Here is a 16,361-nt window from a genome sequence, read left to right as displayed (position 1 = left end):
ATCCAGAGAACATGTTCCACATTATTGAGATGATGCAGATTGGCATGGTAACAACACATGCACGCAACCTGTTTCACTCAATCTATCAAATTTACACGTGGTTGTACATAACATCTGATTTTATATCTTGGGGGCAAGAGGTCAGTATTAACGGTTAACTATCGGGGGAAGGTATCAGTATTTGTAACTTCCTCAATTGAAGAAAGTCATGATCATATAAATTGAGTCTCAAAATGTAAATTTTTTGTGAGCTTGATTCTATTTGCAAATATCAGTGAATAGGTCATCTACGATTATTTTTGTAAGGAATAATGTATCCCCATAAATGTATCCATAAACGGGATTGGCACAACCTTTTTGAAAAGGGTAGTAAATGTTTATTGTATTATTCAAGACGTTGTTTGGTGAAGAGCTGTTGACGGTCAATACATTTCGAGCGGCACTTTCCCTTCAGCTGTGCATTGAAACTTTGAGATTAACTGATATCCCACGTAACAAAATAGTATGCTGTGTGTCATGATGGGTTTGCGCAGGACGAGTATCAGTTGTATTAGACTGTTCTGGTTTTAACAATATACAGGGGTGACTACTTTCAAAACAATTACTGTGTGTGTCCGACCAAACATAAATGTAATATTCTTATGTCTACGAGTGGCATTGATGTATGTCTCTAAATACAAAAATATGGCATTCATGTATGTTTGAAAACAGTGGTATTAGTGTATATCAGACATATTTCTGTAAACGAACAAATTGTAGTTTGACAAATGGATTAAACCCCTCTACTTTTTATTACTTCCACGTAGAGTGTCGAGCTCCGGAAAATCGTGCTCATGCTCGAAGGAGTTTTTTCTCATGGGCTTTCAAATCCTCTCCTGCCAATTCCTCATGGTGGTGTGTGATGGAGATGACAATGAATATCCATCACATTATCGGTTGTTTCAATGAGGAAACTATTATGTTTCTGGTCGCCAAGGAACAAGTCCCTAACAGTTTCATAAACATTTCATTTGTATGCAAAATATATGCCTTCATTAAATCTTATAATGTCAGCATCGAAGCACTCAGGGTTTGCGGCAGGGGACGCCTAACACATCCGATATCAAACTACCGTATTTCCTCCATTGGACGCTTGGCCGTCTATTAATTTCATATTTCATATTTCAGATCCAAGATCAGATCCTAGATTATTATCCTTCTGTTGTTTAAGTTGTAAATCTACAGTTAAGTAGATACGATAATTTACGAGTCATGGTTGGCTCATCGGAGACATCATAGTTAGCTGTACACGTGTGTATGACCTTTGACCAAGGTTAGAGTAATTCATTCTTCCTCATCACCGAATGCATGTTGCCTTGCCTCGGCTTTCCTCCCACAGTAGTTTCTAGTAAACATCTAAGACCACCACAATCTTTGGGTTTTCCTCCCACAGTAGTTTCTTCTAAATATCTAAGACCACCACTAACTTTGGGTTTTTCTCCAACACGGGTACCTTGTAAACATCTTAAACCATCATCATCTTTGGGGTTTCTCTCACAGTTGTTCTTTGTCAACATCTGAGACCACCTACTTGTATATATAACTTAGTTCCCTCGATGTAAAGAGCTAATGTGTTTTTCTTAAAAGTGCCTTCTTATATGGCATTGTCTAATTTTCACTGATAACATCTTTACATAAAAGAATGCATTAAAATATTAAATTACCAGCCCCCTCGGACACATGTATGATATAGGCCATTATTGGTCCACATACAGTACTCGTCACGATGTGGCTGAAATGTTACCGATGTGACGTCAATTGTAAACTCCGTCATTTGGTCCACATACAGTTCTTCAGCATAAGGTATAAACGGGAAGCTTCAGTGTATAAATACGACATAATGGAAGTACATGTCGATTATAATAAAAGAGCATTTATGATGTTCTGGTCACCACAAAATACTCATGCTGAGTGTTGATTTGTCTTTTGCATTGTCAGTTTCAGAGAGGAGTCAAATGTCAACATGTCCGCTGCATCTGCAGCACCTTGTTTACAGAACGTTTATACTTTGTTTAGTGTTCTCTTACTTTGTGTTTTAATGGGTGATTGGTGTTTTATCAAATGTTTCTTCTTTCACGTCAGTTTCAGGCAAAAGAATGGCCGCCGTGCTGATGATATGGATAGCGTACTTAATGTTTGCTATTAAAGGTAAAATAATATATTGTTGAGATTGTTTTTGTAGTGTCTTCATATGGTAGTTCGTGCGTGCAGTGCGGTGTGGTGTGGTGCGTGCGTGCGGTGCGTGCGTGCGTGTTTGAGGGCAATTGTTTATAAACGAGTCTGGACCCAACGGTTCAGTAATCGAAGTTATGAGTATCGTTTCAAAGCATTCGAGATACGTTGACACGCCATCAACCAGGTCACCGATCCACTTAGTCGCCTCTTACGACTTATTTATATCATAAGATCCGTAATTAAGAGAATGTTTGGGTGTCACTTAGTTCGTGCGTGCAGTGCGGTGCGGTGCGGTGCGGTGCGGTGCGGTGCGGTGCGGTGCGGTGCGGTGCGGTGCGTGCGTGCGTGCGTGCGTGCGATGCGTGCGATGCATGCGTGCGTGTTTGAGGGACATAGAATAAGTTATATTTGATAAGATCGTGATCGAGATTGTCTGAACTCAATCTTATTTGTACCAATATTCATAATCATATATAATAAATAGGTATGTACTATGAGTCATTTGTATCTGTAAAGTAAAATCAATTAGTATAAAGTTTTACAAGTATTGTTTATCGTTCAACGCCATACATATCATTATTTACATTATAAAATACATTCTTATTATTAGTCAATTATGTTTTGATAAATGTCCGTATATCCCGCTATATCAGTGCCAGTGCATAAATGGAAACAATAAGCATCGTCATCATGGTAGAAGGCACATCTTTGTAATTACTGCAACTCTAGATCACTACACAAAGCATATTACATAGTGCATGAAGTATATTAAATGAATTTAGATGTACGGGATGCACAGAGCCCACCCGAAAATAAGTAGTTGTCTGGAGCTAAGTTAGAATTGTAGTGTGAATAAACGTTTATTTTCAAAATGCGGTAAATGATAAAACATAAACGGCAAATAATTTTCGTTGTCAGGGTAGTCGGTTAAAAAGAGTACACCAAACAGTATTCTTATTGGCATAAGCGTTAAACGTATAATGGCTGGTCAGGTGTCGTTTGTGACGCATTTTCCAATTCAATTCGTACTTATCACCATAATCAACACTCTTCAGCCTTATTCACAAAACAACTATTAATATATACCTGCATCTTAACTTTCAGCTGGCCCATGCAAGGAAACCCATCACTGTTCAGACTGTAACAGCACGACGGGATCTTGTCTCACTGAGTGTGACACTGGCTATTATGATCAGATATGCAGCTCAAAGTGCAGTGATAACTGTATGAATCACAAATGCGTACTTGTCGGCAACGGCTTTGGTAACTGCACTGAGGGTTGTGTGCCAGGATATCAAGGCTTGGGTTGCAATATACCATGTGACAACCCACGAGGTAGCTGTACAGCATGTCCAGGTGGTTGTGATGAAGGATATTGTCAGCTGGGTTCCTCCTGTGTGTCTGGATGTGTAGACTCCTCGTACGGGACTGACTGTGGCGAGAAACATGGTAGGTATTGTTTTATGAACGGTTGACATATTATTTAGGCTACAAAATGAGATGCATGAGTCAATCAGATCTTGCAGTTAATAATAACAGTAAAATAGCTTTAAATTGCTGGTACTAGTTAAACCTAACGAGAGAGGGTGTCCTACTAAAGTAGTCTTTTTGCAGGATAAACAAATTTGTTTCCATAATCATAAGAAATATGTTCCAGACACCACTGGACGATTACGTCTATACCATAAGGATCCTGTCCCAAAACAACAATGTCATTCAGTCCAAAAAACGAGCTTTGTATGACGCACAATGCTAGCTTTATGATCTATGTATATTGCATATATCTGTTAAATGTAGAAAAATATCTTACACTCCCCATACCAGTACATCTGAAAATATGTATGACTCGTTTCAGATGTAGCAAGTTTAAACTTGCAATTGACTTGGGGAGATACACATAGCCCATACACTGAACGATTATGTAAATATTGTATAGAAAATGGTATATCTTTTATTGAAGATGAATTTCATGTTTTACTGTTATGTGAACGTTAATCAGCCTTAAGAAATATGTATCTTAAACAGTATATCAAGTTTCAAACTGTAACATCTTTTACTGAAATTATTTCATCAGAAAACTTTGATGTTGTATATAACACATGTTTATATCTATATAAAGTCCGACGGCTAAGAGAAACCTAAATCGACTACTTCCTTGGCATGCGCAGTTCATGCAATCAACCATTGTCTGTATTATGGGCCTATGGCCTTCTTACTGAATAAACTGTCTGTCTGTCTGTCTGTCTGTCATATAACCTATATTTACTATGGGTCATTACAGCAAAAGGGTGTCAGGTAATGTGTATTAACATTACCTTTAGGTGTACGTGATGCACACAACCGAACTATAAATACGCAAAACAAAGACATAAAGCGTCTGGATTTCATTTGTTTTCAAAATGTTGGAAATTATTAACATGGTGGCGGTATACATTTGTTAGCTTGGCCACACAGAGAGTTCAACAAACCACTTACTACTTTATGCAAGAGAAGATCCGAAAACTCTTACAGCTGTTCAGGTCCACAATTATACACCTTCAATTTGTATAAAACATCATATTCAGGATACATTGAACCCTAAGCATACACATATTAATACATATTAATACATATCTGCATTTCTACTTTCAGTTGACCCATGTATGGATAACAAACACTGTTCAGATTGTGACAACACAACGGGACATTGCATCACTGAGTGTGACACTGGGTATTTTGATCAGAAATGCAGCTCAAATTGCAGTGCTAACTGTAAGAATAAGAAGTGCACTCTTTTAAATACCAATACTGGCTCTGGTAACTGCACTGACGGCTGTGTGCCAGGATATCAAGGCTTGGATTGCAACATACCATGTGACAGTCCAGGAGATGGATGTACAGCATGTCCAGGTGGTTGTGAGGAAGGATATTGTCAGCTGGGCTCCTCCTGTGTGTCTGGATGTGTCGACTCCTACTTCGGGACTGGTTGTCATGAGAAACCTGGTAGGTATTATCTTATGTTTTGATACAGTGACTATTATTAACGCCTGCACAGAACTTGCTCATGATGCTCTAAGTAGCACAGCTTTGACAGATTGATAGTAGGTGTCTCACTGAAGACACCCTTCATTCAATAAGAAATCTCTGCTATGATCTTAGTCAATAAATAATTCTGTCAATATCACACATACATTTTTTTATGAATTCTGAATGAGTAATGATACCAGGGACACCTATCAACATAGCCTCCTTGGACACCATCCTTGTGCTTGACCCTTACTCCTGCTTCAATACGTTTCCGGGACACCAATCTGTCTCTCATTCTCTTACAAAACGTAGGGGACACTCGAAAATATCTAACATTAGTTTCTAGTAATAGTTGTATGATAATCATGGTCGAAAATTAGAACACAGTACAACCGGTTGTGATGAATGCTAGTGGATGCTATGACACCAACTTTCTTGAAGGACGATGGGAAATTTAAAAGTTGACGTTTCTTCGGTGATTTGTCAAACATCAATGTCAAACATCAATGCACTCGACGAGGTATACTGTGTATCAGTCCCCCAGTGGCGATTTAAGTGAGTCTATCTAATTCCTCTTGCAGCGCCTGGCCAAGTTAAGCCAACGTGGACTGTGGCCTATAATGTTGACGCATACGCTCCTCTGTCCTGTCCATGACGCGTTCATTTGGGGCAAGGTCTAGGATCATTGCCGGTCATGGCATTCTATATATGTTGTACTACTCGACCTGAGCATTGACGATTCATGCATGGAAAGTATGACAAAAGGCAAAACGTCGACCAACATGTGTGAGTACGCTGTCCTGACCCTTCCTTGCACAACATGGAATGGGGTTCGCTAAGTCATAATGGTGACACGAACACGCCTAGCTAGGCAGTGCAAGTGAATCAGTAGTCATCTCAAAAAATGACGTGACGAGCGATGATTACTCAAGTTTAGATGTTGTGTACACCATTGACGTCTGTTGTCAGTATGACGATGTGTAAGGGTCGACACAACACGTGGCCATCGAGAATGGAGCTGACCTGTTTGTGTACGATTTCTTATTGCCTGACCCATAACTGGAACTCAAGTTGCCAGATTGTGTAGAGCCTGTTATCAGAACAATCCAGGAAGTTCTCTCGTCGTTGAAATGGGACGCCCTGAACGGGGTCGATTGAAAACATTTGTGGGTTTCTTGGTACCAGATCCATTGTCTTCTAATCTCAGACTGTGAAACATTGATCGCATTGATCACTGCCAGTTTCCATCATGCAAACTGTTGCAGAATAAATTGTGAGAAATAATGGTCAACAGAGATTATTTGACCTTCTTTGAATCATGAAGCACTACCTACACACATGTGTGACACTGTTGCGTGCAGCACATTCAAAGTATTGTAAGTCATATACTTTATTTGAACACACAATGCCATTTAGAAAGTGGTCGACTATAACAAATGTTATATTTGAGATGACACTTTCTGAGTAGAGATTCTCGAAATGTTTTGGGGTTGAGTCCCCGTCCTGTATATCTTAAACCACCCTCTCCCTTTTCCCTCAGACCTCCAATTCTGCAATCTCATGAACCTCCCACTCTATTATCACATAGACTGCCTACACCCCTATCCCTCAGACCTCCTGCTCCCCCATTTCATAACCCTACCAAACCCCTTCTCACTACCCCATGTCTCAAATCTGCGAACCTCTCCCAACCGCACCTTTACAGTAACTCCTTCCACTCAACCTACCTCTATCTGAAACCTAACCCTGCAAACACCGCTATTCTACCCAGACAGTATCTGCAAATCAACCTTGTTCGTCCTCAGGTGATAACGGGGGACTGTTTACTGGACTAGCTATAGGACTGGCTACATCATCTTTCCTGTTCATCGTTACGATCTCCCTGGTTGTGTACTGCCGATATTGTCAACGCTCGAGGAGAAACAGGTTAGTGATGGAGCATGTGAGCAAGCTACCGTCTGCAGTATTCCCATGTTCAATTTCACAATGAAAGTACTCACGGAAATGAAAAAAAACAACTGTTTTTTTCGATCTCAGGTTTTAAATAAATGCAGTTAATATACAAATTATATAAATATTCAAACAACTCAATTAGTACTAATTGGGCCTTGGCACAAATACAGCGTATCAAAGGTTTTTATGTCTTTTTACACGTAAAAGTTGTGTAAAAATATGAACAAAACAGACTATTGTGAAACTGAGCATAACCAGGTGTTAGTAGATCAAGGTAAATGTCCATGACCTATGACACCTTGACGACAGGTGAAAACAGGTGCTGGAAAGCCACGTGCATGTGATTTGTCAGTGGTTAGTGATTTGTGTGTGGCATTGTGGGATAGTGAATCATCGTCAAAATATCAGAACGTAAAAGTAACATATTCCCTTCTCAAACAACAACTTACATGTCATTATTATTATGTACATAAACATAGCTGTTATTTTTATTGTTGTTTTGATAACTCTTTCCAGGCTAATTTGCACAATGCCTATAGCCTGTTTCTGCCATGTCAATTTGGACTTAGTTTTATTTTTGAATGTTGAAAATGACTACAAATTACCTCCCGTGAAGTACATTTTGTATTGAGCACTGAGATAAAACTAGCAAATCCAGACTAGTACTTGTCCAGTTGTTATGTTATTTCGTATTTACATCTACGTAATGCGATTATTAAATCCATCAAAACAGTTTATTGTTTCATTTCCACAAGTCCTTTTGTCCCCGTGCCACGCTTGTCGTAAGTGCAGACTTCTAAATTTGGGACCCATAGGATGGCCAGCCACTGTGTCTAATCCTAACTTGATGACATGAAATGTTGATCATGACATCATCAACTGGTTTACCTAGCCCAGAATCAATTATTGACAGGCCGCCATGATATAGCTTGACTAATGCTGATTGACGGACGAAATAGCTTGACAACTTAAGCATTGATGAAGTCTTGTGTTATCCGCCATCAGTTATATATATATATATGTAATAAAAGTGACAAAAACATTGACATACCAATAATATAAAATGTCTTCTAAACACAGAGTCGATTGAAAAATTCGAACTATTTTATCACCATGGGTTTATATATCCCTATCAAATTGTGCTGATACAGGGTGTTCGGGAATCCTGTCCTTTGGTTGTCCCTTGTTATAAGTACATGCACGAGCAAGGCAATTGTTCACCTAAAATAAAACACGGAAAAATACGTACGTAGTTGCATCGGACATAATCGTGTTATCAAATATGGAAATTTCATTCACATGCTTAACACGAACCGATTTGAAAGTTTTACTGATGCTTTGAATATTGGAAACTTGATCAAACAGCTTGTGAGCAAAGGTTTTTTGACGATCTTTGAAAATCAAGATCATGCCCGATTGTGACTCACAAGCTATGAAATATAAACACCAAAGGCTGGAATATTGCTCTGCATAAATTGACAGTTGACTGATAGGAAGATGAAGTCATCCTTCTTGTCATAAAGTGTTGTAGTGATGTGTTTGTCTCTCAGAATCTGTATGCATAGATCTAAATATGACATGCTAATAAGTGTCATCTAAATATTGAATAAGTTATTTTGTGTTAAACCTACACTCACCATTATTTTGTTTGGATCACAGCTTGCAGCGTAACTCTCCATTCATCAATTCTTCACAGATACACCTATCGATAAGTCAAGGAAATAATGAACTTGCTAGTGCACCATATTATGATTGGGCAGTGCTGGGCGCTTCAGTGCTAACTATGTCATCCTGAAGACGATATTTGTTGATATTGTTAGTCTTGCATGCAAGTCATTATGAAACCAATGACAATTACAGTGAATTTCAATACTGAAACGTATCGAAAATAACAATCTTAATATTCTCAGTTTCCATGTTTGTAAAACATAATTCACATATTTTCAGACTCATGCATTTATACATTTAGTGTTAAGGCTCAGGTAGTTTCTTTTCAGTGAGAAATTGGGTATAGAAACAATTTCTCCAAAATAGAGAAGACCATAATTACAGTTGTTAGGTACGGACACTCACTCACACACGTACACATACAGTGTTGTGAATTTCGAGAAAGATTATTCTCAAAAAGTAATCAACTTGCAGGTTTCAGCAGTACGTCACTGCTGTTCAGTGCACACATGTGTCACCAGAGGCCATTGGTGCTCGAGAATATGCTGTGGTCGATGAAGCAAAGATGTATGATCCACTCACTGGTGAGAGGCAGCCAGCACGTGCCAGTTGTTCTGGCTATGACCAACTGAGGTCGGCACAGCATGCAGACATGTCACGTGACTTGGAACATGCAGACACAGCAAAACCAGAAACGACATCAATGACGCGCGAGCAAGAACGTAATACGTCAAGTGTTTAGGTTCATGACGTTATATGAATATATCACATGCAGAGACAGCAGAACCAGAAACGACATCAATGAACTGTGGGCTCATGGTGTTACGTCAAGTGTTTAGGTTCATGACGTTGTATAAATATATCACATGCAGACACAGCAGAACCCGAAACGACATCAATGACGCGCGAGCAAGAACGTAATACGTCAAGTGTTTAGGTTAATGACGTTATATGAATATATCACATGCAGAGACAGCAGAACCAGAAACGACATCAATGAACTGTGGGCTCATGGTGTTACGTCAAGTGTTTAGGTTCATAATTATATATAAATGTATCTATCACATAAATTGAAACACAGCTGTAGCAGGAACCACGTCAGTGACACGTGATATCCACAACAATACACAAGTAAAGAAACAGACCGCCATATCAGTGCAGCAGTGTCATGCTACCTCAAAACGTATGTTACAACATGTCCAATACGTCGCCGGGCATAATCCTGCTGCAAATTAACGTTACAACGTTGCATTTACACAAAGGGTGGAATATTGTCTCGAACGAAGCTTATGACCTTCAAGTAACAACAATGAGCCATACAATATCCATTTCACTTCTGAACCCACACTGACGAAGTTTATTAACGCAAGCGCCGCTATTTTGTTCTCATGGACGCCTGTAGACCCTTGCACGACCATCAGAACTGTCCATATGAAAGATGGCCCCATCCCAGTACTGTCTGCACCAAGCAAGGCGTGTCTAGGAAACAACAGTGGGTGAAATCAGAGCAGGATGTTGTGCTCCCTCAACCAGTTTTGTATGGCTCTGCAACGAATTGATCCCAACACAGGAAGTATTCGAGCTGTTAATGTGACAGTTTGTTTTCGATTCTGTAGATGCAAAAAACGAATATTGAGGTCTTGTTGACGTGACATCCCACGTTGAGGATCGCCTCGTTGCTAGGAATGAGTGTTGCCATCCTGTAGGTAACGTCTCTTGTTTAGATGAAAGTTAAAATGTCTGGCAACTCAGTTTTCCACTGTTCCAGTTGCAAAGTTCACAATTTATAATTAGATCCTTCACATTATTAACATTAATTTATATGTTTATATTTTGTATATATTTGACATATAGTCCATGTACTTCATTCTTAACAGCTACTTATATGGAAACATCACTTTAATTATCCACCATAGCAAAGAGCAAGCTGACGTCGCTCACTTCGCAAAGCTAATTAGCACCAGCCATATTTTTCAAGTTATTCACTTTATATATTTACAACATTGAAATGTCACTTTAATTGGGGTCTTCCCGTTTTGCCACCGCCTATTGTTCTGGTTATAAGTGGTAAATGAGGAGACAATTGGGAGATTACAATAGTTAAACTGTTACTCTTATGTTTCATATATGAAGTGTACATAACATTTGATTTTATATAATGTTTTAAACTTATATACATATATAAATTAAATATACGATTTGATTTCATACAATGTTTCAATTGTTTTTAATTCAATGAAAATCTAATTTGGACTAGAAAACGAGTTTACAGTTACTGTGTTATTACAAGCACTGGGGGCAGCATTTTCAGTGGGTGAACTAAACTGGATGAACGATGTTCACCATACGGATACCTCAGTTAACTCAATTTGAACATTGCAATAATTAAGACGGTTGTTTTGGCAAGTTGATAAGTGATCAAAGATATTGCATCTATATACTGAACACACCAAGTAGCTTCAGTGCAAAATTGCAAGTGGACTTGAGAATAAACATCTAGTTTACCCCTAACACTCGTGGTGGGCACAGCGTTGTGTACCAAAGTATTAGGTACAGCGTTAGTAAAATAGTTAGATTCAACCATACTATGGAAAAGCTTTAGTGCTATTTGTCCAACTATCATCAATACTTCCAAGACCCATGCACATAGCCATCTTCCAAAACCAGGAAGGAGGAAATATCGACAACGAAACGCCCCAGTTTCACAAAGACGGACTCCTGGCCAACCTCAAGACTCCAGTGACGTGTGCAGTCTCGGTATCCCACCTCGTCGGACGTTAATGAACATTGTGTAAAGGGTATTAAATGCAGAATAAAACAGTGTATATTCAAATAAATATTGCAACAAACTGAACATTTGTCATTTTGAAAGGACTGAGTAACGATTGTCATTTAGACTGTTCATCTATCGGGGCAACTACATGATCAGACACTACCGAAGCATTGTACATTGTGAGAAAAGTGTATCTAGATGCGCCCCTATTAATAAGACAGACTATACCCATAACTGTAGTGTGCTGTAGCTCTTAATACCTTATATCAACATTCCGAAAAAAACCTTCAATTACCAAGCTGAAGAATAGCTCACCCAGCAAAGCCAAACATCACCCATGTGCTATTGGCTATTAAAAGTGTCTACTTAAAATGCAACCCTCTGCTTTCAATACTATGGGTAAGTAAAAGTGCTTTGATTGTTGTCAGTACAAGTGATCAGTGTGATCAGTACGGACACCAAAATTGCGTCTGACTTAAACCAGCGACTTGACGCTCTCATGGAGTGAAAGATCGAGATGAGATGAAAAGGCATAAAATTGGGCTTTCCTCTCATACGATGTCACCGAACACATCTAACACATCACCTTTGTACTTACCTCAGCCATTAATTTTGGTCATTGTAAACAGCTAAGAAAAACACCACATTGGGCTTACCTTACTAGTTAGGTTATTTTAAACATCTAAGACCATAACCACATTGTGCTTACCTCTCACATTTGGTCCTTATAAACATTAAAGTCAACTACGACATTGGGCTTACCTCCAAAATTTGATTCTTGTTAACGTCGTAGACCACAACTATCTCCTGGGATTTTCACACACACACTGATTCACAAATCGCTGTTGATCCCTACTCCTCCTTCAATATGTTTATGCTGCAGCAGCCACTACTACGTCACAACTTACGACGACCACTTCTCAAATGCCCCCGACCCGTACTTCTACGTTAATATTTTTCTGTTCCATTCTCCACAACCCATATCTCTCACGCTGTCCACTTTCACCAATGCCATGCCTACATAGACCCAACACTACCTCAAAATGCTTCTCTTTCACCGACTACATGTACTACACCACTACCTCTATATCTCACGCCAACCACTTCACCAATCCAGGCCATTATTCTGTTTTTTAACTACCCGTACAAGTCCTCCTCTTTCGAAGTCGATGTGAATACATGTGTGATCTTATAATCGATAGACGTTTAAACAATTGCCACTTGCTAAAATGGATCAAACTAGGGTACTTTACATTTTCATTGTCCTTAAATATCTGGTAATATGTTATTGAATTTCAACACTATTTGCTCTTGCAAAATTAGTTAAACACGTGTGCATTAGTGCATTAACAAAAGGACTATGGAGCTGCATGTACTGCACATGCAGCAGCACTAAAAACGATATTAAAGCTGATTGCCTAGCATCTTCGTGCATCGAACAGTGACAGTTCAACAACATGCCAAGAATAATATAAGTGCAAAGAAACAACGTCATCGGTCGCTCACAAGCAGGTTAATCCCGATCAGCTGTAGCTAGGGTTTTTAATGTAGCACCCTACACAAACCACAAGGCTATGGTCGTTTTCAACAAATTGAGTCAACATGTGATCCGCCAAGGTATGGGCGACCAAGAATAACCACCCCCTCCCAAGATCGCTACATCCGACTACGCCACCTACGTGAAAGGACGACCACAGCCTCCTAAACCACACCCCAAATACCGTGCTGCAAAGGATCTTCGACCAGAATGCATGAAACCGTTTAAGAGCAGCAGGTCTACGAGCAAGACGTCCTATTCAGCGCGTCGTATATACACCATCGACAACAACGACTGCATAAGTGTCGGGTATAGCCTCAACTGTGATGGAGAGATGTCTGGTTTAGCGATGGGTCAAGATTTCTCCTCCATCGATGGGAAGGAAGAGTACGGGTCCACAGATGTTGGGGAGAGTGTTACGCGGTCAACTGCGTACAGAAAGTAGTCAGGTTTGTTGGGGGTAGCGTCAGGATGTTGGCGGATATCTCTCATCATTGCAGGACAGGTTTCGTTCATACCCAGGGCAATCTTACGGTTCAACGAAATTCTCCTACAACACATCCTCCCAACTGCAGCCAACGGCAACGGTGTATTCCAGCAGGACCACACTCGGCCACACAAAACGTAGCACAAGAACCTGTCTACTCAACAACAACGTTGATGCTTTCCAGATCCTCGGATTTGAACCCGAAAGAGCACCTGCGGTATGAATTGGATAGATGTCAACCACAACCCCAGACGTTGCAGCAGTTGGCTTTTGGTTGGAAGCCGAGAGGGCTACCATTTCCCAGGATATGATTTGCATACTTGTCTTTTCCATGGGCAGGATTTGTCAGGCCGCTATCGATTCCAACGGGAGACATACGCGTTATTGATGGTAGCTGATATTCACCTTTGACTTTTCCTATGTACCGGTAACTGAGATGACTACAATCACCAAGGGTCCTCTTCAAATTTTAACTCATTGCCTTGTACAGTTCGTATAATTTTTTTTAAGAGTATATGTTATTACTGGTTATTGATGTGTACATTGCTGAAGGAATAAATATGTTTGAGAAACATGAATCTATTTTTTCCTCTCCCCCCCCCCCCCCCCCCCCCCCCCCCACACACACACACACACATCTCGTAGACATTATCTGACCCCTTTCCCCTAAACTTCCGATCTACATTCCCTTATTTGTCACACTTTCCCTGTCTCTCAGAACTACACTTTTTCCCTAATTCTAATTTTACAGTACCAACAATGCCACTGCTCGTCACCAGAACAATACTGTGGAGTACAGGACTGAAGATGGGTATTGTGAAATACGAGAGGAAGACATTGCCGTTCGTTGTCAACAGCCGATAATGAACCCAGGAGAGGAAGACAATCAAATCATGCCTGCTTTAGCAGATTGTGTTCCTGCTGAAGGTGAAGTTGCAAATGTAAATCCTTGTCCAGGGCCCAATGCCCGTGTTCCTTTAGGAGTAGTGGTCTGCTACTTATCACCAGCTGATGGTTAACATAGATGTAACTGTCATAAAGTCATATTATGTAGCTACCCGTGCTCGTGGGTTTCACCGAAGTGGTAAACGTCTGGGACCTGCATCACTTCGGGCTTTCCTCCCACATTAAGCTGACACGCCGCGATATAACTGGAAAACTGTTAAAAGCGGCGTTAAACCCAACTCACTCACTCACTCATATTATGTAGCAATCATTTCCAACCTATATTAATCCACCTGCGGCAGATATTGCATGTACAATATTGTCTTGCTCATATTAATCTGACAGCATATTCGTGCATTATTCACATTCATGTGGCAACATATGTTCGTTTTGATCGTATTCATCTGACAATATGTATCTATGTTATTAACTAAAGATTACAGGGACGTGTTGTGGTAGCTAACTAATCATATTGTTTTAACATACATTTTAATGAGTTGTATATTTATCTCCGATTATTAAGATATATTTATCACAGTTACGTCCGAACTAAATCACACATAAACTTGCCTTGTTACTTTACGATCAAATATTATTCTGATACATACGCTAAGACCTTTTTTTTAAGTTTGCATATGAACTTCGTCTCCAGCTCATTGTAATTAAAAGTGTGACTGTAATTTGCTTATGGCCTCTGAACAGGTTACACGTTTCATCATCTTTGGCTAGGTTGGGATCAATGCTGGATGAATGATAAAGGACTGGCAATTCGTTATCGTCGCTTTCTATATGTATCAGTTTTAGTCTGATGTGTCCAACATGGCGGTCTGTTATGAAGTCATTTATCTTCAAAATATGACTCTCAGACTAAAGCACGCAAAAAACATACAATCCTCACAAATGTCAAAAATCAAAAGAGAAGGAAACGGGTGAGGCAAAACAATTACAATGCTCGAAAACTGACACCGCTCGTGTAAATAAAGATAACGAGGCTCAAACACAGACTGTGTCCGTTATTTATACTTCCACGCTAGTCTGTGCTCGTCGGTTTATGTCACCTGCATCAATTCTACCTAATGCAGTGTACTCCGCACGGTGTAGGCGTCCACTGGTAGCCTCTTGAGATGAACGAGGAAACAAAACTTCATTATAGGCAAACTAAATGATTATGAAAATGAACCAATAGGTTGAAAAAAAATGGTTCCAGGCCATCGGGCCCTTCAAAAAAATGTTCAGTTCATGAACATTATGAATGGCGACATTGTAAAGATCTAAACTTTAATTCATACAATAGTTACCAGTGTGTATAATGATATAAATAATATGTGTACACCTTTTACATCATAACCATGATATCCAGTTTTGGCTTTCATCACACAATTACATAGTTAAGGTTATCAACATACGTCCTCCTCACTGACAACTTATCTTGGCAGTTTTAAAATCGTATTTTGGGATTTCATTGGCAACTTGACATCAATGTTCGATGGAGAATTTACTGCAGCTGGAATAAATGCTAAATCGCATATGCTTCGCTAGGTTCGTGTTGAGAGTTGTACCTGATGATAGCTGTCTGAAATGGTGGTTTTGAGCCATCCTGCCACTGTAGCTTTAGTGGTGTCCTTTTCAGCCGAATGCTTTAGAAGAAGATTTTGAGTTACAGCCATGTAACATAACATAGCCTTTACAGGACATATCAACCTGTCTTGATCATCCACATTCTTACTCAAAGAAAGGATAGTGTACTGTACATGCTGAAGCGATCAACATACCTCAAA

General features: G+C 39.6%; 1 protein-coding gene across 1 annotated transcript; it reads left to right on the top strand.

Moving 5' to 3' along the window:
- Positions 1 to 2,135: 2,135 nt before the first annotated feature.
- LOC139460926 (scavenger receptor class F member 1-like) lies at positions 2,136 to 9,583 on the top strand. Its single transcript, XM_071242402.1, has 5 exons — positions 2,136 to 2,187; positions 3,319 to 3,663; positions 4,846 to 5,196; positions 7,026 to 7,146; positions 9,316 to 9,583. Exons 1-5 carry the CDS (start codon positions 2,136 to 2,138, stop codon positions 9,581 to 9,583), a joined length of 1,137 nt encoding a protein of 378 aa, XP_071098503.1.
- Positions 9,584 to 16,361: the final 6,778 nt, after the last annotated feature.

This window comes from Haliotis cracherodii, unplaced genomic scaffold, assembly GCF_022045235.1.
Source record: "Haliotis cracherodii isolate W230 unplaced genomic scaffold, xgHalCrac1.p SCAF_14, whole genome shotgun sequence".
Taxonomy (NCBI): Eukaryota; Metazoa; Mollusca; class Gastropoda; order Lepetellida; family Haliotidae; genus Haliotis; species Haliotis cracherodii.
Note: the sequence above shows the minus strand (reverse complement) of the source record. Positions and strands in the feature narration are given on the sequence as shown.